The following is a 23,179-nucleotide window of genomic DNA, read 5'->3' as shown; positions in this document are numbered from 1 at the left end:
ATATGCAGACAAAGTTGATTGTATTCTAACAGTTGCCTCTATACAGAAAAAATTATTTTAATAAACTTTAGTCTGAAGTGGAATGACCCATTTCGTTTGTTAGGTGAAGTTCTCAAAATTGTGCCATGCCTACAATCAATTAACACAAAGAAAGGTGTGGCATTAAAATGAAGAACAATGAATGGAATTTTGATACAGGGTACATTGTTTTTTTTAGTTTATTTTATTGGAGTATAGTTGATTTATAACGTTGTGTTAATTTCTGCTGTACAGCAAAGTGATTCAGTTATACATTCTTTTTCATATTCTTTTCCATTATGGTTTATCCCAGGATATTGAATATAGTTCCTTGTGCTATAGAAGTAGGACCTTATTGTCTATCCATTCTATATATAATAGTTTGCATCTGCTAACCCCAAACTCCCACTTCATCCCCCCACCCCCCTCCCCCTTGGCAACCACAGGTCTGTTCTCTATGTCTGTGAATCTGTGTCTGCTTCATAGATAGGTTCATTTGTGTCATATTTTAGATTCCACATATAAGTGATATCATATGGTACTTGTCTTTCTCTGTCTGACTTATTTCACTTAGTATGAGAATCTCTAGTTGCATCCATGTTGCTGCAAATGGCATTATTTCATTCTTTTTTATGGCTGAGTAGTATTCCTTTGTACGTATGCACCACATCTTCTTTATCCATTCATCTGGACCCTTAGGTTGCTTCCATGTCTTGGCTATTGTGAATAGTGCTGCTATGAACATAGGGGTGCATGTATCTTTTTGAATTTGAGTTTTGTCCAGATATATGCCCAGGAGTGGGATTGCTAGATCATATGGCAACCCTATTTTTAGTTTTTTGAGGAACCTCCATACTGTTTTCCATAGTGGCTGCACCAGTTTACATTGCCACCAACAGTGTAGGAGGGTTCCCTTTTTCTCCACACCGTCTCCAGCATTTGTTATTTGTAGACTTTTTGATGATGGCCATTCTGACCAGTGTGAGGTGGTATCTCATTGTAGTTTTGATTTGCATTTCTCTAGTAATTAGCAATGTTGAGCATCTTTTCATGTGCCAATACAGGGTACATTCTTGAGTAATGCTACCCTTTAGCTTTTTCCTATGGCTATATATTTAAAAACAACAAAAAAAGAGCATTGCCCTAAGCTGTAAGCATTTAGAAATACTGAGTTTGCCTGGTTTTCATTTAGACCTAGAGACAATTCCCTAGACAAGACCCTAAATAAACATGAGGACCTGCCCAGCACGTAGACATAGAAGCTTTTCATCAGAGGTTCATGACACAAAGGCACACATATCTCTTGATGGAAAGGTCACATTTCTCTTTGCTTGACTCTTATCCAGAAAATCGTTAAGAAAATCATTTTACTTGGCCTGATAAATGCTATTTGGCCATAGTTTTTCAGAAGACATATTTAATTTTTTTTTAAAAAAAGAAAATTCATGGTCATTGTATATTCTGCAATGAGCAAGTAACTGCACAGCCTTTGGATCTCTTCACAGTGCTGCACATTCGTCTCCTTGGAAGTGACTCATTCTTCCTGCAAGCTGTGCTCACATGTCACTTCCTTAGGGAGTCTGCTATAGGCTGAATGTTTGTGTTCCCCCAAAATTCACATATTGAGACCCTAACCCCCGAGGTGATGGCACTAGGAGGTGGGACCTTTGGGAGGTGATTAAGTCATAAGGGTGGAGCTCTCATGAATGAGATTAGTGCCCGTATAAAAGCGGCCCAGAAAGCTCCACTGTCCCTCCCACCATGTAAGGTCACAGTGAAAAGACAGCCATTTGGAAGCCTTCACCAGACACTGACTTTGTTGGCACCATGACCTTGGACATCCCAGCCTCCAGACTGTGAGAAACAAATTTCTGTTCTTTATAAGACACCTACTCTATGCTATTTTGTTATAGCAGCCTGAATGGACAACCATCTAAAATGTCCTTCCTCTTAATGTTCTATATGTGTTACCCAGCTTTATTTTATCACCACCTGACAAACAATTGATATTTGTTTATTGTCTGTCTCCCATCACATGGTTTGTGTTTCCTATTCACTGCTTTATCTCTAGCACCTACACAGGGCCTGGCAGTAGATACTCAAGTATCACTAGATGCTCAGAAATATTTGTTGAATATATTCAACAAATATATTGAAGAATATATGTTGAAGAAATGAATGCACGTGGGAATGAGGGGTGCTGTGCTAGATTTGGGGATACCTTCAGGGAATTCACAACCTAATAGGAGAAATGGACATGTTAACACTGCCATATAGTGTGATAAATGCTATATCAGAATAGTGTAAGGTATAGTGTAAGGTATATACACTGACCTAATTGCTAGGGATGGTTTCACAGAGGAAGAGGTACTTCGCCTGAGTCCTGAAGGATGAGTAGGAGTTCGTTAGGTGGTTACAGGGAAAGAGAGAAGCCTAGAAAGAGGGAACAGAAGGTGCAAAGAGAGGAGACAAAATCCCTCATGTCCCTGAGCAGTTCCACATGAAGGGAGCGAAGAGGGTGTAAGGGGGAAACACTGAATAACAAGAAAATCAACAGTGCTGCTTTCAGAGCGTGATTAAAATCACATAACCTCCCGACTCCTCTCAGGGGATTCCCTCCAGCCTCCAAGAACCCGCTTCCTTGCAGTGGTCTCAGCCTGAGGACCATGAGGAGCTAGCCTAGAGGTGTTCTGTCCACGCCCCTCCAAGGAAAGCTTCAAGAGTGGACGAGCGAACATCATCTTACACTCTGCCCGAGGAGGTGCCAGCCTTGGCTGGTGCCGTTCTCTGCTTCCTCGTTAACAAAGCTCAGGCAAAGTGAGGAGACAGCATCTACAGCTTTGCCCAGGGTTGGGGAGCCTTCATAAGAGCTGAAGTCGAAGCCAGATCCTCTATTTCCTGGGTCAGCTTTCTTTTCAGAAGATGGGTTCCCCTCCACAGCAAACTGACTCTTTTTGTTATTCCCAAGGTTCATTCTGGGGTTGGGAGGAAAAAAAGCATCCTCCCATCAACCATAAGGCAACAAGACACAAAGGTGGAGGTCGCGTCTGTGCTGGAAACTAGAAACACATTAAGACCGAACTAAGGAAAGAGGGTCTCACCATGCTCCTACAAGGGAGTGGGTAGGAGAATAGAGCATTAAAGGTTTGTACCTGCTTTTTTTTTTTTTTTTTTGGTTAAACAATAGAACAAAGTCATATTATTCTTGAAACTGTGATCTCAAAACTTAGAAGAGATTTGAAAAGTTTATATCTTTATTGGAAACATATATAGGTTAATTCAATGTGCTTTAAAGATGGGATTTGAGTAAGGGATGAGGAGCTATAAAGTCTGAGGGGGAAAAAAGGAATTAGAAATATCATGCACTGCCCAGATTTTACATTTTTCAGGGCTCTGACCTCCTGAGTTTTCCAGCATCTCAGCCATACAAGTGCGTATGGGGTTTTACCATCGGCCAGAAAAATACTTAAAATTCACCAGTCGACAGCTTTCCTTGAGGCTAAAAGGAAATATTCTAAGAGTACTCTTCTGCTTTCCTTAAAAATGCAAATTGCCCTCTTCCTTTCCTATCCTTAGGCCAAGTCTTCATTCATTCAGAACAACTGGGGCTTAAACTCTGCTTAACGAGTATACTCCCCAAGACTTAGTGCTTTGCTTCTGAGGGTATCGAGACCAAGAATGTGATGGAATTTAGAGGAAGGAAACATTGAGAAACAGCTGTTGACCAAATGAGCAAGGGCAGTGAGGATACATGAACAGTAATGATGGTATTACTTTGTATTTAGAAAGCATCATCTTCAAAAAGGCTCACGGCACTGTATAGATATGTATATGTTGTCTTTTATCCTTAGTGATTGAAAAAAATTAGGTCCATTCTTATTAATGCATATTTCCATACCTATCCACATATATTTTGGCTGTTTCCATTTGCCTTGTCTTTAAGTGCAATCAACTCCTTCATTGAGCAGTATCTGGAAATTCCATTGACTTTCTTCAACTGTACAGGGTCCTATTTTCTGTATCCTCTTCACCGTTGGGCACTAGCTTTTTCCTTCTTTTGCTATGTTGGTAGCTTCATGTTCTACTCATCTGAATTCATGCTGGCATGTTCACTTGCCTTTTTCATCATCAGAACTTGCCTATAAATTCTGTCCTGCAATTCCATACATCACTATCAAACTTTACCCTCCTGTTATCATAACTTACGTAATTCTCTTTTTCACGTGATCATTTTCATGAAAGGCGTTCCATTTGCACGGCTATGTAATTATTTTTTAAAACTTCTTGACAATGGGCTACGTCCACCAGATGTTCCTGATTTTCCTCTCCATTCAACGTAATGTAACTTAAGCCGGGTCTTTTCTCCCACCTTCCTGAACTTCACAGGCCAACCGTCCCACCAGAAGTTTGTGCTGCTCGCCCACAGGTAGCACTGTAGATCCTCTTTGGACGTCTCCTTCAATGCTCCTTCTTTACATAGCAGAAATCGTTCTCTGCCAACTCATTTTACTCTAGAGTGATTTTATCTGATGAATATTAATTGGAACCAAAGATCTTAGAAGCGAAAGCGGGTGGGGGGGGGGGAGTCCAATTTTGTATCTATCCCTCTGCCTTCAGGAAGGCACATCTTGTTCTCACTGGACAGGCAGTACAACCAATCGAAGCCCAAAGAAGTGATGTGTCCCAGGTCACGGCCCTGTTTAGTAAGGAAGCAGGAGCTGGACGCCAGCTCCCCAGCTGGGGCACAGCGGGAGACCGGGGTGGCAGTTGGCACCATGGAAGGGAAGACTCTGAGTGAGCAAACTTAGCAATGGGTACTCGTAAAGGGAAGTCATCGGTGAGTAGACTCCAATCTAGAACACTTAAGGAATATTTGGAAACACCATTGCAAAGCTATGTAGGAATGAGAATGATGGAAGAATGGGATTGTGTTCAGAGACTAATGTTCACGTCCTCTAATGCTGACTAAAAACCACCCAAAACAGACTTCCCTGGTGGCGCAGTGGTTAAGAATCCGCCCGCCAATGCAGGGACACGGGTTCGATCCCTGGTCTGGGAAGATCCCACATGCCGTGGAGCAGCTAAGCCCGTGAGCCACAACTACTGAGCCTGCGCTCTAGAGCCCGTGCGCCACAACTACTGAGCCTGCACGCCACAACTACTGAAGCCCGAGAACCTAGAGCCCATGTTCCGCAACAAGAGAACACTGCAATGAGAAGCCCACGCGCCGCAACTAGAGAAAGCCTGTGCATAGCAACGAACACCCAATGCAGCCAAAAAAAATTTTTAAATAAATTGTAAAAAAACACCCAAAACTTAGGGCCTTAAAACACCTATATTTTGCTCACAAATCTGCAATTTGGGCAGAGCTCTGCAGGGATGGCTTGTCTCTGCTCCCTCAGGGTCAGCTGGGGTCGCTCAAAGTCTAAGAGCTAGAACCGTGTCTGAAGGCTCCTTCGACTCGGACATCTGAAGGACAGAACCGCTGGGGTTCCTTGGACATGGCTCTCCATCTCTAAGTGACCTTTCCACGTGGACCTTCTGTGGCAGCTGCAGAACAGCCAGACATCTTACCTGTCAGCTCACGGCTCCCAAAGGATGCAGCTCAAGAAAGACAGTGGGTGGAAGCTGCACCACCTTTCACTACTCAGCTCCGGAAGCCATTCAGCATCACTTCTGCCACGTTCTCTTGGTCCAGGCAGTTACAAAGATCTTCCCAGACTGAAGATGAGAGATCACAACCAGCAATCCCATTCTTGGGCATATATCCAGACAAAACTCTAATTCAAAAAGATACATATACCCCTGTGTTCATAGCAGCACTGTTTACAATAGCCAGTACATGGAAACAACCCAAGTGCCCACCGACAAACAAATGGATAAGGAAGATGTGGTATATACATACAATGGAATACTACTCAGCCATAAAAAAGAATGAAATAATGCCATTTGAAGCAACGTGGATGGACCTAGAGATGACCATACTGAGTGAAGTGAGTCAGACAGAGAAAAACAAAACCATATGCTATCACTTATGTCGAATCTAAAATATGATACAAATGAACTTCTCTATGAAACAGAAACAGATTCAGACAGGATTCGGAGTTTGGGATTAGCAGATACAAACTATTACAGAGAGAACGGATAAACAACAGGTCCTACCAGATAGCACAGGGAACTATATTCAGTATCCTGGGATAAATCATAATGGAAAAGAATATGAAAAAGAATGTGTATGTATATGTGTATATGTATATATATATAACTTAATCACTTTGCTGTGCAGCAGAAATGAACACAATTGTAAATCAACTATACTTCAACAAAATAAGACTTTTTTAAAAAGGAGAGATCACAAACTCCACCTCTTGATGGAGAGGTGCGAGCAGAAGAGTTCAGGATAAAACTGATGTCAGAGCAGCTCTCTTGGGAAAACACAACTTGCCACAACTAAAAACCACTGGGTCACCAACCACTGCAACACAGAATTGAAATGGACCTGGAAAAGGCCATCATCTGTCATTAACAAAACTCGTTCTGCAAGCACAGCTCAAAGGGCCCTTCCCTTGGAACACCTCTTTGCTGTCCCCCACCTTCCTCAGCCCTTTGTAAATATGCCCACTCTCTCACTCAGTATATTCTATTGTAATTATTTTTATAACACTATTGTAATCAGGCAGGTACTACCCAATCGGTCAATTAGCCGGACTTCTTTTTTCTAGTCACATCACAAAGAATCTTCAGATTGGTGGGGAAGAGACACTTCTAGGTGAGCCAGAAGCGACACTTTGCATAGAAAACAAAGGAGAGCGGAAAGAAAAGCATCAGCAATTCAGAGATGAAAAACTATAATCACACAAAGAAAAAAAAAATATATATATATATATATCTTTGCCCTACAGTAAAGGCAGAAGGCATAAACTGTAAATGTCAAAATAACCTAGAGAGCAGCTGGGATGGAAGCATTGCCTAAAGCAATGGTTCTCCAAGCTCACCTGCCTCAGAATCACCTGATGAACCTGTTGAACGTCTCCCCGCTCCTCCCCCGCCCCCCGCTAGTTCCCGATTCCGCAGGTCTGGGATGGGCCTGAGAACTTGCATTTCTCTCGGGTCCCAGTCGATTTGTTGCTGGTGGTCTGGAACCGCGTTTTAAGAACCACTCGCCTAAAGGCTTTTAGAGCTGGGAGTAGTGGCCACAGGTGCAGCCCCGGCAGATATGCGGTACCAGAAGGGCCACAAGAGAAGTGGGTGGAGAAGACGACCCAAGAGGTGGAAGCGGCCTGATTTAACACAGCCCACCTCTCTGTCGGCCCGGTTACCGGCCAGAGCACACGCAGACGGCTGCAACCGGTGGCGGGAAGGCCCACGGCGCCGGAGCCCCCAGCCGCGGTGACCAGGCGCCCCCTGCCGACGGTCCTTGGGAGGTGTCATCCGTCACCGCACACCACAGCCGCGACGAGCTGGGCGGGGCCCAACTCGAGCCCGCCTCCATGCAGGAAGTGGCCCGGAGAGCGAGCCGCGGGGACGCAATCCCCGCCCCCAGGGTGGGCGTGGCCGTCTGACCGTGATTGGTCAGCCCCGTCCATGCGCAGTGACGTTGAGTCCGGACGGGAAGTGTCCAAGAGGAGCGCGGGAGCTGAGAAGTGGAGGGTCAGCTGCGTCCCGGGAAGGCCTCGCGCGGACCGTTCTGCGGCCGGTGCTCCTCGGGCTGCTTCCCGCGAGCGTCCAGCCCTCGCCACCCGCCAACCCGGAGTGCCTTCGCAGCCTGCCCAGGCCCGGGTGAGCGTCCGAGTCGGACCGCTGGGAGTTCGCGCGCGCGCCTCGGGGAAGGCGGTGACCCTGTACTCGTGGCCCCGGGAGGCGAGCGGGAGAAATGTGCTCTTCGTGTCCCTAGGCTCCGGAGACGCGCCCTCGTCCCCACCACCCGCCTTCCTAAGCCCTTTGGGTCACCGACCGGACAAATGTTGCTGGGCCTTGTGGCTCCAGGAAACGGGCATGGATTGGTTTTGCCAGCAATTTTATTTGCTTGCTATTAGTGAAGCGCCGTGCTGAGCGCAGGGGCTGCACAGGTCACTGTGTCCCCAGTCCTTAGAGGTGCCAGGATTCATATTAGAGCTGAAGTGAACGCAGCCCCCAGAGGAGAGGACCTCCTCCTGGAAGGCAAACAGATAATTACTGCAGGGTGTGGTAGGTGCTCAATTCAGGGTGCACGTGGAAGCCCTTGTAAGGAGTGATCGCTTTGAGAAATTGATCCCTGACCTAAGATTTGAAGGAAGAAGTGAAGAATTACAAAACCAAAACCTATGAATTCCCTAGCCACTGCCAGTGAGCCTCTACAACCACAGTAAACCTTTCCCTTTTCCAGGTACGTAGTTGCGTATTCTTGAAAAGAAATGGAACACACAGCATAGTATGGGTTCTTTTATTTATTAGGTTCCTGGTTTCAGAGAAGATGACAGAGGAACTGGATCTCTCGGGACAGGACTCTGATGCGGGGAGTGAGGAGGTGGTCCTGACCCCTGCAGAGCTCATTGACAGGCTGGAACAGGTAAGCAGCCCAAACAGAATCCCCCTGCTCCAAGCTCAGCCTTTTTATTTAGTCCAGCTGTGCAGATGTCAGGAATCAGGAAATGAGATGGAACTCGAGGCTTATTTCAAGAGAAGAGAGACCTCATCTTATCATCTACACAGAAATAGGAAGTAGGGGGACAGCCGGATAGAAACCTCATAATGTCAGACACAAAATCCTCAAGTGGGGCCAGCGAGGGTCAGCTTTGGGGACATTTATGACAACAGCTCACAGAGCAAAGGATCTGCTGGTATTTGCGGGGACCGCAGAAGTGCTTGGTAGAGACTTGTAAGGTCTAGAAAGTGCTGAAACACCTTTAGGAGAAAACTGGTCTTATTCTTCCTTTTCCTCCAAATACTTCCTTTTGTCCACCGTTCTGTATGTTTCCACTGCTTACCTCAAACCACTTCTGGGTTGTTTTTGCTTTTAGTCATAATTGCTGTGGTTTACTGAGTATTTCCTGTGTGCCAGGGCTCTTCACAATTGTTGTCTTAGGAGTTCTTGGTAGTTTCGGAGTTCAGACTACCTGTGTTTAAATCCCTGCATGCCACTCGTTTTTTCTTTAATTTTTTAAAAAAAAATTTTTGGCTGCGTCGGGTCTTCATTGTTGTGCGTGGGCTTTCTCTAGTTGCGGCGAGTGGGGGCTACTCTTCGTTGCAGTGCGCAGGCTTCTCATTGCGGTGGCTTCTCTTGTTGCAGAGCACAGGCTCTAGGCGCGCGGGCTTCAGTAGTTGCAGTACACAGGCTCAGTAGCTGTGGCACGTGGGCTTCAGTCGTTGTTGTGCACGGGCTTAGTTGCTCTGCGGCATGTGGGATCTTCCCGGACCAGGGCTCGAACCCGTGTCCCCTGCATTGGCAGGCGGATTCTTAACCACTGCGCCACCAAGGAAGTCCCCACTCATCTGTTTTACAACTTAAGCAGGTTGTATAGCTTGTGTCTAGCACTTCCCTTGACTGTCCGTTGAGATATTAATAGCGGCTGCCTCACAGAGCTGTTGTGAGGATGAAATGGGGTATTATGTGTGAAGAGCTCAGAGTGTTGTCTGACATGTGCTGAGCGCTCACTGAATGTTAGGTGTGAGTGGTCATAATCAGTACAACAACACCCTGAGGCAAGCACTATTGTCATCTCCATTTTACAGATGAGGAAACTGAAGCTTAGCGATTAGAGGTGTAAAGTAACTTGCCAAGGTCACACTACGGCAGCAGAGCCAGGATGTGAACCAGGTCTCTTTGATTTACTACACCTGCTGCCTTATTCTTCTTCCTCTCACCGCCCCTTTCCAGAACTCTCTCATGTTTGTTACTTTAGGATTCTTCATTCTTTCCTACCATTACATGCCATCGTGAGCAATAAAACCCAAGGAAGTTCATTTTAAAATTATGTCTCAGACCTTTTTAAGAATCTGGTAAAAACTCTGGCTCTCCCTCCCAGAATAATGCACATACACACCCATGCAGAACTTTGCATGTAATTTCAGGAGATTCACAGACACCCTGAAAATTTAAAACCCAATGAGATATCACTTATACCCATCAGAGTGGCAGAAATGAAAAAGGTGAACAGTATCAAGTGTTGGCAAGGATGTAGAGAATTTAGCACACTTGTATACCACGGTGTGCGTGTAAATTGGTACAGTCACTTTAAAAAAATTATGTTATTTTCTGGTCAGGTTAAAGAAGGCACACATGTCTTGTGGCCGAATTATTCTACTCCCGGGTGCGTACCTAGAGTACGGCATATACACATAACGAGGAAGAAAAACAGCAGTAAAATGAGTAAAAGCTCCTGCCACAGCATGGACAGCTGTCAGGAACATCACACAGAAGAACAAAACATAAGTTGCTGAAGAAACCCTCTGTGTACCGTTCAAACCCTTGCAAAGCTGTCGTCCAGGGCAGAGCTTGCCAGCTTGGTAGTGCTGCACACGCTGAGGCTCTGCGAAGGCTCAGATGCTGACCCTCGCCCTCCAGGTCAGCCGGGCCCAGACTGCTGGCATCTTCTGGGTGTCCTCAGGGCTCCCTGGAAGGCAGCCCAAGGGGGGTGGGGTCTGGCGGCCTTGGCAGGGGGTGAGCAGGAGTCACACCTGCGGCCTGATGCTCTCCTGCCCTGAGGGCAGCCACCGCCTGGACAGCTGCTGTGTAGCATGGCCTCGGCGCCGGCCTGACAGGCCACTGATGAGCACAGCTCCGGGAGCATATGTAGGATACTCTTGAATGCTGGTAAAAATACGATTTAAAACTTGGTACCTAAAATGCAGAGTTTCTCATTTTAATGGTCGTATTAGTTTGCTAAGGCTGCCTAACAAAGTGCCACAGACTGGGTGGCTTTGCTGACAGAAATTTATCTTCTCAGTTCTGGAGGCTCTTCTGTCTGAGACGAGATCAAGGTGCTGACACGGTTGGTCTCCTCTGAGGCCTCTCTCCTGGACTTGGAGACGGCCGCCTTCTGTGTCCTCATGTGCTCTGTCCTCTCTGTAGATAATTTCCCATAGAGAGTGAATGTACATGAAGAAAAGAAGGTACCAGGGACTGAGCCTTGGGAAACTCCGTGTCTGTGTCCTCTTCTTCTCCTTCTACAAGGACACCAGCCGTATTGGATTAGGGCCCGCCTAACGACCGCCTTTTAACCTAACTACCTCGTTAAAAGACCGCATCTCCAAATCCAGTCACATTCTGAGGTGCTAGGAGTTAGGGCTCTAACATACAAATCGGCAGGTGGAGGTGGCACAGTTTCACCCGTAACAGTGGTAAACAAGTTGTCGTTAAAATTTTTTTGATGCAGTCATTTCAAACAGAGAACTTGATTATTTTTAAAAAGATTGTGAACTTAAATACAAGTTTCTCACTAAAAATTTTGAAAAGATTTTATTTGAGCATTTTGTACTAATATAAACTTTCCCCTACTGTTATATGTTTTATTACCATGATTTCATACTGTAAATGAGAAATCTCCCCCAAATCTACTCCATTTTACCCAGTATATCATACAAGTGCTATCATTTCTTTGAGTGCCCTGTCATGGAAAGGTTGGTAAGCACCATGTAGAGATACAAACAGAAGTAATGAAACTACAGAAAATTAGTCACTAAATTCAGGCTAATGATCACCTCTGAGGAGGGAGGGGACGCAAGGAGACTTGTAAAATGATGATGATATTCTTTAATGAAGCTATGTGCACATAGGTGTTTATCAGTATTCTTCATGTTATTATGTATTTCATAAATATTTTTGTACCTATTCAGTATTTAATAAAGTCAGGTAAAAACAAAACCTCCTGGGCTTACCTGGTGGCACAGTGGTTAAGAATCTGCCTGCCAATGCAGGGGACGTGGGTTCAAGCCCTGGTCCGGGAAGATCTCACATGCCGCAGAGCAGCTAAGCCCGTGCGCCACAACTACTGAGCCTGTGCTCTAGAGCCCATGAGCCACAACTACTGAACCCACGTGCCACAACTACTGAAGCCCGCGCGCCTAGAGCCCATGCTCCGCAACAGGAGAAGCCACCGCAATGAGAAGCCCACGCACTGCAACAAAGAGTAGCCCCCGCTCGCCGCAACTAGAGAAAGCCCATGCGCAGCAACGAAGACCCAATGCAGCCAAAAATAAATAAAATAAAATAAATAAATTTATTTTTTAAAAAAAGAAAATCTCCTGGGCATCCCTGGTGGCGCAGTGGTTGAGAATCTGCCTGCCAATGCAGGGGACACGGGTTCGAGCCCTGGTCTGGGAAGATCCCACATGCCGCGGAGCAGCTGGGCCCGTGAGCCACAATTACTGAGCTTGCACATCTGGAGCCTGTGCTCCGCAACAAGAGAGGCCGCGATAGTGAGAGGCCCGCACACAGCGATGAAGAGTGGCCCACGCTTGCCACAACTAGAGAAAGCCCTCGCACAGAAACGAAGACCCAACACAGCCATAAGTAAATTAATTAATTAATTTAAAAAAATTTTTTAAAACAAAAAGAAAACCCATTCATTAAAAAAAAAATTACTGTAATAGGCGTTCAAAGTCATTCCATGTTTAAAAAAAAAAAAATCTCCTGCTTTATAAGTTCTCTATGACAGTTTGATCTTTTCTCATTCATTATGCTACTTGAAAAGACAGATTGTCTTTCTGGTTAATTTTATATATCTGCAACACTATTCCAGAAGCTTGAGCACCTGAAAAAAAATGTTATGGTAGTAGCAATACCAGTATTTAATAATGCGTCTGAATGGTGATAATTGGAGAAGCAGAGACTTAAGTGTGTCAAAATGAATAACTGGAGCGTGCTTGGCCTGTAACTCTGAGCTATGCTAGAACTCAGTTTCCTGTGATTGAAAGATAAGTACAGCTTCCTCAGTCACCAGTGGATACTTCAGTTCCCTAAGCCTTGGTAATTTCTGAAATGTACCAAGCATCTGGGCCTAAGTCATAAATTAGGGATTTAACATCTTATTCCAAAAACTGCTTAATAGATAAATCTCCATTTCCTTTGTGATCCTTTGTACTCTTGGGCAGTTAGTAAATAACGTAATCTGTGTTTTCTCATCAACAAGGTAAGGATAACTGTATCCATTTCATCTCAGTTATGATAGTGATGAATGAAAAAATTATAAAGTGCTCTGAGCTGAATGGGAGGGCGCTGGTGCCCCCTGGTGGGCAATAGCAGATACAGACGCTGGTGCCCAGTGACAGGTACCGAGTGGACACCAGGTAGGGTTACTCTCAGCCACAGGTGTACTGACAACACAGCCTTTCCACTAAAGGAAATAAAAAAGCCATCATTAAACATAGCTTGTCTTCAAAGCATTTCCAGTATTTCCAACCGGTAGACAATTTCTTTGCTGAGGCGGCTGTGATTTTAGGGGTGAGTACTGACTCACAGGGTTATTTTGCTCCATTGTGAGTAATGCCCCTTTGTGCGTTTTTCGGGCCTTGTTTTTTTAGGCCTGGATGAATGAAAAGTTTGCCCCTGAGCTGCTGGAAAACAAGTCGGAAATCGTAGAATGTGTCATGGAGCAGCTGCAGCACATGGTAAGAGGTGCCTCCCTCAGCGTTCAGAGGAGGGCAGCTTAGAAGGTGTGTCGGCGTAGTGAGAGGCCGTAGGCTGATAGCAAATCTGTTTCGTTGGGCCCAGCCTAGTTCGGGGTTTTTTTCTTTTTTAATGTTGAATTATCTACATTTACAAAGCCTGGGAGCTCCTATGAACATCTGGATGTCAGCTTCTAAAAACCTGTCCTCAGCATTCCTGCATTTGTAGGCGAGAACAGCTGACCAGAGCAGGGTAGGGACCGCCCCTTCCAATGTGCTCCCCAGGCCCCCAGCTCCTGGCTGCCCACCTTTCTCAGGTACCTTACCTGCCTGGCCCCGAAGCCTCTGAGTGTGCGGCCCTTGCCCCAGATGAGCCGGGCTTCAGTCACTGTCAGCCTCAGGGTAGCTTTGAAATGTTGGTATGTTACAGTTTCTCAACTGGTGTTTTAAGTACTTTCAAGACCCTTTAGACATTTCTTCTCTCTGCTGCTGTCCTTTACACTCGGGTAGGGGTTCTTCAGGGCCCTTCTGACCAACCAGATTCAGATTCTATTCAAATGGTCATTTTCTAAAAGTAAACAAGTGCTGTCTGCACTTTATGTTGTGAGACTGTGGTCATGTATTGTTTGTGTAGTTAAGAAATTAGAAGGAAATGAGAGCCCTTAAACGATGAGTTTTTTGTTCTTCTCTGACCTAAATGTAGCCTCTGAGTTGCCAACGATGATGGGCCTTGTGGGCCGCACGCTGATTGAACAAAAAAGGTCCTCAGTCTTTGACTCTCATGTTTTTTACAAACTTCTTTTTCTCTGCTAACAGGAAGAAAATCTCAGGAGGGCCAAGAAGGGGGACCTGAAGGTCAGCATCCATCAGATGGAGATGGAGAGGATCCGCTTCGTCCTGAGCAGCTACCTGCGGTGTCGGCTCATGAAGGTTGGGAGGCAGGGGGCGGCTGTCGTGCAGACTGAGGGTCCTGCGAGGAGCTGGAGGGTCCAGGGCCTGCAGGTGCCGCTGAGGCCCCACATCAGGGGAGCCAGAGTCGGGAGGGCGGGACTGTTCTGGAGAAGCATCGACGGCACGGTTGTCTCCCACCTCCAGGGACATAGTCTGTCTGCTGCGTGAATGGCCCCCCCGGAGTGACCGTCGGGCGGTGCTGAGCGTGGAGGTGTTGGCAGTGGATGAACAGGGAATACTGACCAGAGGGGACCTGGTTTTAAGAACTGTTTTGCATCTGTCGTTAAGTCAATGTCAAATGGGCCATGCTAACGACATTCAGCTATATCTGTGTGGCCGTCTAACTTATAAAAATGAAACGGCAAAACATGCTAATTTCAATGACGTCTGCTTTAACCCTGGAAGTTCTTACCTCCTTGAAGTTTCTTCTCATTTGGTTCCACTTGTTCTCTTAGTTATTACAAAGCAAATATGCTTGATTCTTGAACACCATGGGTGTGAACTGCGTGGGTCCACTGATACACGGAATTTTTTCAATAAATATTTGCTGTAAAGTGATCCGAGGTTGGTTGAATCCAGATGCAGAACCAGGGATACGGAGGGCCGACTGTAAGGCGGGGGTAGGGGAGGGCTGCTGGCACACTCGACCCCCGAGTTGTTCAAGGGCCAGCCGTACCCTCTACCATGTGAATGCGCTTCAGATACTGAAGACAGCTCAGAAGGCTCCGGAGAGTCCTCTCAGCTGAACATTTCAGCTGTTTATTTCCATTTCCTCTCCTGGTCTCTTCCCTTAAAAGGTTTATCAGTATCCTTCTTAAATTATCCCACCTACAGTGGAACAGAGCTCCCGTTGTAGTTTGGTCACTTTTGTGAAATGCAGGATGATCACTTCCCTTCTCCTGGATATCAGACTGGTAGTAATGCCACCCAGCGTCATGCAGCGTCTGACGGACACGTCACCCTGGGTTCATTCCGCACTCGCCATGAGCACCAACCTCTTTTGAAGTTTTTAAGCTGTTGTTATTATGATTACGCCATCCCGTCACTATCCTGTATTTCCATGGCTTGATTTTTGACCCTTCAGTGTAGGGCTCAATACTTGTCCCTCTTCAGCTTCTTTTTTCAGGCCCTTTCCCTGGTCTCTGGATCCCAGTCTTGTCACCTAGTGTATTAGTTATTTCAGCGAGTTTCATGAGTGTGTCATCAGAGGTCTTATCTGGTTCGTTAGTAGGACTGGACCAGTGATCCATGTCCCGCCAGAGCCTTCCCCGCTGATCGGCGTCGGTCAGTTGAATCTGTGTTCTTCTTTCACTCATTCCTGCGTCTCCTAGTCTGTGCTGTCACCCAGCACCCCCGCTACAGCTTGTCCACAAGGACGTTAAAGACATCATCATGCGTTTTGAAAAACTTGAGACGCTCTACGCCTCTCCCCACCCTCCGCTGCCAGGCCGCTCAGTTTTTTGGGGGGTGTGGTGAGGTGAACGCTCTTCACGCTCACCACTACTTTCCTTTGAGTTCACAAACCATCTGTCTGTAAGGCCACGTACAACGTGAAGGACGCTGATGTGTGTTGGCAGAGTCCCCTCCTTTGTATTTTTGAAAATCAGGAATTGTGTCTGCCTCTAATCTTTCGCACCTCTTCTGAACTCAGTGACTCTGAGCTTCTGAAGTGGCATGTATGTTTAGTGCACAAAGTGATACAGTAGCAGCGGAGATCCACATAGGACAGGAGAAGGTGCCTCGCACACTCAGACTCCGTGCAGACGAGAATTTAGTTCATCCTGGAACACAATCCGTCCGAGCCGGGAGACCTCTCCCCTTTAAGGATAAGTGCTGCCTTATCTCGGCCTTCAGCTCCTCCTTGCCGTCATCGTGGTCCTGCTCGCAGAGAGCGTTTCCCTGGCGGAGGTGATCGTGAGAGCTTTGACTCCAAACAAGAGACTGCCCTTCCTGGCTCCTGACCACACACCTTTCTGTAGCTTTTAGCTTTCTTGTTGTTGTGGTAGTTCTTAGCATTCTTCCCAAGCCTCACCTCATTGTGGGTTTTATCCTTGCTGCTTATATTGTTTTTTGTTGTTGTTGTTGTTAATAAATTTATAAATTTATTTATTTATTTTTGGCTGCGTTGGGTCTTCGTTGCTGCGCGCAGGCTTTCTCTAGTTGCGGCGAGCGGGGGCTACTCTTCATTGCGGTGCACGGGCTTCTCATTGCAGTGGCTTCTCTTGTTGCGGAGCACAGGCTCCAGGCGCGTGGGCTCAGTAGTTGTGGCACGTGGGCCCAGTAGTTGTGGCTTGCGGGCTCTAGAGTGCAGGCTCAGTAGTTGTGGCGCATGGGCTTAGTTGCTCCGCGGCATGTGGGATCTTCCCGGACCAGGGCTCAAACCTGTGTCCCCTGCATTGGCAGGCGGATTCTCAACCACTGCGCCACCAGGGAAGTCCCTGGTTATAGTCTTGTAACTGAGCGTCACTTTCTGTCTGCTTAAATGTTCTGTGTGTGTCTCTCCAGCCTCTGTATCTGTTTCACTTCACAGCTTGTACAGTTGTATCTGTACAATGACATAGAAGTGCTGGGTAACAGCCTCTTCCTTTCTCTTAACTTCCATTTCCAGTTGTCTCACCAGAGTTTCTTTCATGAAAGCCTCTCATCCTTTTTAAACTGTCTTCCTTTTTTGAGCCCTGGCCTTTGCTCCAAATTCTCTGAAACCTGCCTTCGTGAAGTCCAGTGTGTAAGTCTTATGATTAGAAGGAGTCTCAACCATGAAAACGTGTCATTTTAAGAGTCACTTTCCAGATTAACCTCGACCTGTTTCAGAAAACTAGCGTGTGCGCCACTGGAATCAGATGAGACCTTCGCTGACACACTTGATCAAACTTGCTGACGGCAAAAAGCGTTGACAGGTGTTTCCTGTCCCCACAGATAGAGAAGTTTTTCCCTCACGTCCTTGAAAAGGAGAAATCACGCCGTGAGGGGGAGCCTTCCAGCCTTTCTCCGGAAGAGTTTGCCTTTGCCAGAGAGTGAGTAAGCAGCGAGCGTGGGACCCGCCTTTATTTCCCTGGCTTGCCAGTGTGAGTTTGGTGGTTGTGTCCCTGAGGCCAATCGCAGGGCCACTGCTGTTGGTCTTATAGCCCTGGTGGCTCCGGGGCATGTTGTCACTGCGATGTGGGTTTGTGTGTTTTAGGTACATGGTTAACACAGAGACCTACCTAAAGAACGTTGCCTTAAAGCACATGCCTCCTAATTTACAGAAGGTGGACCTCTTGAGGGCAGGTGAGCGGATCATTCTCCTTTCGGACATCCCGAGGGGCCGTAGTTTACACCCCACGTATCTCTAGGTGCCTTAGAATAGCATCTTCATCTCCACTCTCTTCTCTCGAACTTGGGCAAATAGGTGCATAGATAGATCAGCAGAAAAGGGACAGAGGGGAAGGGTTCTGGGTTAAAAACCGAAAATCGTGAAAAGCAGGTGCCGGGGTAGCGATTTCAGCATCACTTTTGTGTTCTTCCAGTTAAGAGGAAATTCTCGTAGCTGCCACTGTAAGTGCAGACTCACCCGCGTACGCAGTCACCTCCCGAGGGTCCATTCTGGGCGAGGAAGATGCCGGGGTCTCTGGCCTCCGGGGGCAGCAGCGTCCCGCTCACAGGCTCCAGGCCATGCAGGGCGTGTCTCCTCCCGGGGGGCGTTAGCTGGGGGGCTGGGACACCTCCGGGGGCAGCAGCGCCCCCTCACAGGCTCCAGGCCATGCAGGGCGTGTCTCCTCCCGGGGGGGCGTTAGCTGGGAGGCTGGGACACCTCCGGGGGCAGCAGCGTCCCCCTTACAGGCTCCAGGCCATGCAGGGCCTGTCTCCTCCCGGGGGGGCGTTAGCTGGGGGGCTGGGACACCTCCGGGGGCAGCAGCATCCCCCTCACAGGCTCCAGACCATGCAGGGCCTGTCTCCTCCCCGGGGAGGGGCATTAGCTGGGAGGCTGGGACACCTCCGGGGGCCCCTCAGGGCTCCTGATCTCCGCCTGTGAACAGCCTCCCGGCTGTGGGAAGGGGAGCAGGACAGATGGCGGGGAGGCGCCAGGGAGGGAAGCACGGCCATCTCCTCTGCCTCTCGCCCCCTTGCTGGGTCCCCTGAAAGTCTGCCGAGCCCAGGGGGCGGCCCTGGTGGTAACCCCTAACCTTGGATCAGCCAGCAGGGCCCCTGGCGTGTGGCCTCCAGTCCAACCCCCCGGCCTTTCCCAGCTTGCTGTGTCCACGCAGGACCTCACGGGGGCCTGGAGTCCACGGGTTCCCAAGCTGAGTCCAGGACAGCCGAGCCCTGGGCGTCCCTTGGGGCCGCGCTCTGAGCCCTGCCGCTGGCGGGGGACTTAGCCTCGACTGCCACAGCTAAGTACCGCTGACAGGACGGGGGCGCCTGACCAGCCGGCGTGGATCTTCTCTCAGATCTGGAGGCCAGAGTCCATGGTCAGGTTGCTGACAGTGTTGGTTTCCCTGAGCCTCTCTCCTTGGCTTGCAGGCGGCCGCCCCCTGCACACACACCCTGCTGTCTGTCCCTCTCCTCATCAGGTTGCATCAGGGCCCAACCCTGACGGCTTCATTTTGCCTCTTTAGAGGCCTGGTCTCCAAATCCATTCCCGTCCTGAAGTACTGGGGTTCGGGGCTTCGGTGTGTCATCATGGAGGGGACACCAGGAGCAAGCCCACCGCGTGCCGGGCTTGTGGAATTCTGAACTGGTCGTTTTGGTGAACCTGCCTGAGGGACACAGGAGGCCCAGTCCGTGTCCAGTTCGGCTGCTGTCGTCTGCACTTATGAGTGGGGCAAGGACCACGTCCCTGACCACTGCCCAGCACCACCTGTCGTATCCAGTTGAGCCGGGTCCAGGCCGTTGCCCCAGAGCTGCTTCTACTTGATGCTGGCTGACACCTCCTAACGCTCATGTGTCGTTTGTCCTGGGTCCCTTCCAAGGACCAGAGCCGGGCGCCTAGGGCTGGCGCCCTCATCAGATCAGAGCCTTGCTCACTTAGCCCAGATGCCCCCTGGAGCACGGAGACCACGATGGCAGGGTCGTGGAAGGGCGTTGTAGCCTAACATCCTTCGAGGGTTTCCTCAGATCAGCAGCTGCCCAGTGGGCCCAGCTGACCCTGCTGAAGTTGGAGTCTCTGGCAGGCCCAGAACCCCCGAGCAGCCCAGGGGACCCTCCCCGGACCTTTGTGGTCAGTTATCGTGACCCCCTCCCGTAGACAGGGAACCGAAGGCAGCCCCACACCTGAGCTGGGCTCTGAACACTGAGTTGTCCGGTGGGTTCTCCGAACCCCGCAGGTGATGGGGTCCTCTTGGCACAAACGGAGCCACAGGCAGGGAAGGGCTGGAGGAGCTGCCAGCGCGGGGCACTTCCTGGTGAGGTGCTGGCTGGTGGTAGAGAGGGAGGGGTGCTTACAGCGTGCAGCCCCTATTCATCACCCTGACGTTCAGGGCCATCGCCGTGTGACCCAGTCTCCCTAACATCCTGTCCTCCCACCCTTTATACAGACATACTTTCTGGCCCGATTCACACAGTCTGTCCTCCTAAGATGTCATGCGTGTTTCTCCCATGACCCTCGCTCTTCCTCCCAGGCGCCCTGCAGATCTTAAGTCCTCATCACTTGTCAAATGAGCGGGTGCCGTGTGAAACCTTGAGGGAAGTATGCTGTTTCTAGAGGGAGCCAGATCTCTCCTCAGATCCCTGCCCCCAAGATGCTTTTACATCAGGGGTCCCTTTGTGCCTGAGGCAGTTAATCCCAGCAGCTTCTCCATCTCGATCTTGTTAGCTGAGCATTTTCTGATCACACTGTCGTCCTCCTGGCAGTTCCCAAACCAGATCTGGATTCATACGTGTTTCTGAGGGTGAAAGAGCGACAAGAAAACATCCTGGTAGAACCGGAAACAGATGAGCAGAGGTGAGTGGCGTTTGCGTCGAGGATGGTGGGAAACACTCCTCCCCATGGGGCTGTAGCCGAGGTCCGCGGGGACATTGTTCTCTTTTCCAGGGACTATGTGATCGACCTGGAGGAGGGCTCACAGCACTTGATCCGATACAAAACCATCGCACCCCTGGTCGCTTCTGGAGCCGTACAGCTGATTTAAAACCGGAAGCAACTAACCAAGAGTGAGGACGTGGAACGTTAGCGTACTTGGAAACCCCACATGTCAGCCAGTGCCCGAGGACAGGAACTTTTCCTGGCAGTGCCATGGGTCACTGGGGCATTGAGATCCGCTCGGCGCAGATTCCTCCCTGGCCGCTCCAGCCAGGCTCAGCAGGTGGGGTCATCGCTCTGCCGACCCCGCGGCTGGGCAGGGACACGGAAGCGCCCTTCGTGGTGGTGTTTGAACTGAGGAAACACCGAGGCCGAGGTGGTGCGTAGAAAGGCCTCGCTGCCTGTGATGAGGGGACTGGTGGGCCCCGACCTGACAGTGGCAGGAGCGCTCCCTCAACCCTCCTGGTAGGAAGAGTGTAAATAGATTAAACCGTGTGGCCGCCCTGTATAGTATGTCACTGACTCGTGTAAACTCACCTTCTGGAGCCTCTGCTCTCGGACTTAAAGCCAGCTTCTGCCATGCCTAACTGAGCATCACAACCCATGAACTAGTAACCAGGTCTCGGTTTCATGGCAGAAGGAGCCCACGGGCAGTTCCCAGCGTGTGGGCTAGTGAGGTGCATCCTCCCCGCGGCGAACTGCAGCGTCGGGCGGTCTCCCGGGCCAGCCTGCAGGCCATCTGCCGGCCTCGACCGGGGCCCCGGGGGCAGAGCAGCTGCAGCTCTCCTGCGCTGCCGCCTCCGCAGCAGCCGTTCCTTTGTAGGCTCTTCACCTTCCCAAGGGAAATGGATGAAGTTAAACTCGGCGAGTGGACAGCGTCTCGGTGACGCCCGAGGAGGGATGTACACACATGACTCGTCTTCCCTTGAAACGTGATACAGAGCAACTGCCTTCCAGTCTTTCTTGCTCGATGCAAAGGCAGGTTTTCATCTACATGATGTTGGCTCTTGGAGTAATCAGTGTGACATTGCTGTCATTTCCAAGAGAAATCACTGAGTGAAAGCAAGGAAGGTTTTATTCGTTAATAAAAAACGTTTTATATCTCACGCAGTGCTTTATTTTCTCCAGAGCGTTTTCACCCTCTTCAGCCATTCATCAAATAAATGTGCAGTGAGCACACAGTGTGCCGGGCACAAGTCCACCCCACTGGGGCTCCAAGCCAGAATGAGATGGACCCTGCTCGGGTGGGAGAAATGCCTTGAAGAGAATTAGAACGGGGGGCTCACGGGGGCTTCACCAGCATGACTGGGCGCTCTGAGAGGCTCTCACTCATCTCAGTGACTCTCACTGCATTAGGCTGAGGTCTGAATAACAAGACGGGGCCAGACACAGAACTCGAAAGGCTTTCCAGGCAAAAAAGGCAGCTTGTGCAAAGGCCCTGAGGCAGAAACGAATTCTACCTGCAGTCGGCGTGGCTACAAGGCAGGGGGCACGATGCAGAAGGGTGCAGGATGAAGGTCTGAGAGGCAGGCTGGCCCCAGATCACTTACGGCTTTGTTAGCAAGGACCCCGTGGGTCCTCACAGCATCCTGCGAAGCAGGCAGGGCTGGTAGTAGGTAAATAGGTGGGAAACAAGGCGGGCATTTAGCAATAAGTCTGAACCCAAGTCTCCTTCCTCGGGGCCACCTTGTGGTCCCGTGTCACTGTTGCCTCTGCTGTGGGAAGGAGAGGACCGGGCTGCATCATGTCACCCACTCCCGCCCTGTGCGTGCCGGGCAGAACGGAGGAGTGAGGTCGTCACTGAAGCCACAGAGCTCATTGCTCCATTTCCTAGGTCACCTCTGCAAAGGAAGACTGGTTTAGATAAGCCATTTCGAAATAAAGGGGAAGTTGAATTTCAAAACCAAGTGAAGGGAAATGATGTGGTTTAGTGTGACGTTGTCTTTAACATTTTCAATTTGTGGGGAATATTTTGCTTTATGGTTAAAAGCTCATCACTGGAAGCAGGATGGGACATTTACTTCAAACAATGGCATCATACCTTATTATAAGCTTGTTGCCAGCGAGATTCCTGAGAAATGCTTGCAGGTCCATATCTGCAGGCGCAGCAAAAACATGTACCAGCTGTGACCTTGCAGCAAGACCCCAGCTGTGTTTACTCTGTGCCCAAACATTGAGGCTTCAGTGCCCCCGACCCCGTGCATATCCACCTTCCTTCTGTGATGGACTTGAGCTAACCATGAAACTCTCAGAGGGATTGTGAAGTGAGCACATCATATACCAGTACTTCAGATGAATGTTATATGATATCACTTCTATGTGGAATAAAAACAACAACAACAAATGAACTTATTTCCAAAACAGAAATAAATCCACAGACATAGAAAACAAACATGGTTACCAAAGGGGAAAGGGGGAGAGAAGGATAAATAAGGAGTTTGGGATTATTTATTACTATACTATATATTAGATAATCAACAAGGACCTACTGTATAGCACAGGGAACTCTACTCGATATTTTGTAATAAACTGTAAGGGAAGAGAATCTGAAGAGAGTGTACATATACATATATATAACTGAATTGCTGTGCTGTATACCTGGAACTAACACGATATTGTAAATCAACT

The 23,179-nt window shown here is 48.7% G+C and overlaps 1 protein-coding gene and 1 long non-coding RNA gene across 3 annotated transcripts in view; one reads left to right on the top strand and one right to left on the bottom strand.

Moving 5' to 3' along the window:
- The window catches only part of LOC309619482, a 360,633-nt gene extending 353,231 nt beyond the window's left edge, over positions 1-7,402 (bottom strand). The window contains exon 1 of the long non-coding RNA XR_014239003.1: positions 5,593-7,402. This is a non-coding gene — a long non-coding RNA (uncharacterized lncRNA). The remainder of the gene's footprint in view (positions 1-5,592) is intronic.
- Positions 7,403-7,604: 202 nt separating this feature from the next.
- GINS4 (GINS complex subunit 4) lies at positions 7,605-21,657 on the top strand. Of its 2 annotated transcripts, none has more exons than XM_082374669.1 (8): positions 7,605-7,797; positions 8,452-8,566; positions 13,519-13,605; positions 14,419-14,532; positions 17,470-17,567; positions 17,732-17,820; positions 20,383-20,473; positions 20,564-21,657. In XM_082374669.1, the coding sequence occupies exons 2-8, from the start codon at positions 8,471-8,473 to the stop codon at positions 20,658-20,660; spliced, it is 672 nt and encodes a 223-aa protein (XP_082230795.1). In that variant the 5' UTR covers positions 7,605-7,797; positions 8,452-8,470; the 3' UTR covers positions 20,661-21,657. The 2 variants fall into 2 exon arrangements, with proteins under 2 accessions (XP_082230795.1, XP_082230796.1); XM_082374670.1 differs by lacking the exon at positions 7,605-7,797 and adding an exon at positions 7,901-8,205.
- Positions 21,658-23,179: the final 1,522 nt, after the last annotated feature.

The sequence above is a fragment of the Balaenoptera borealis genome (genome assembly GCF_965194805.1).
Source record: "Balaenoptera borealis genome assembly, chromosome: 21".
Lineage (NCBI taxonomy): Eukaryota > Metazoa > Chordata > Mammalia > Artiodactyla > Balaenopteridae > Balaenoptera > Balaenoptera borealis.
Note: the sequence above shows the minus strand (reverse complement) of the source record. Positions and strands in the feature narration are given on the sequence as shown.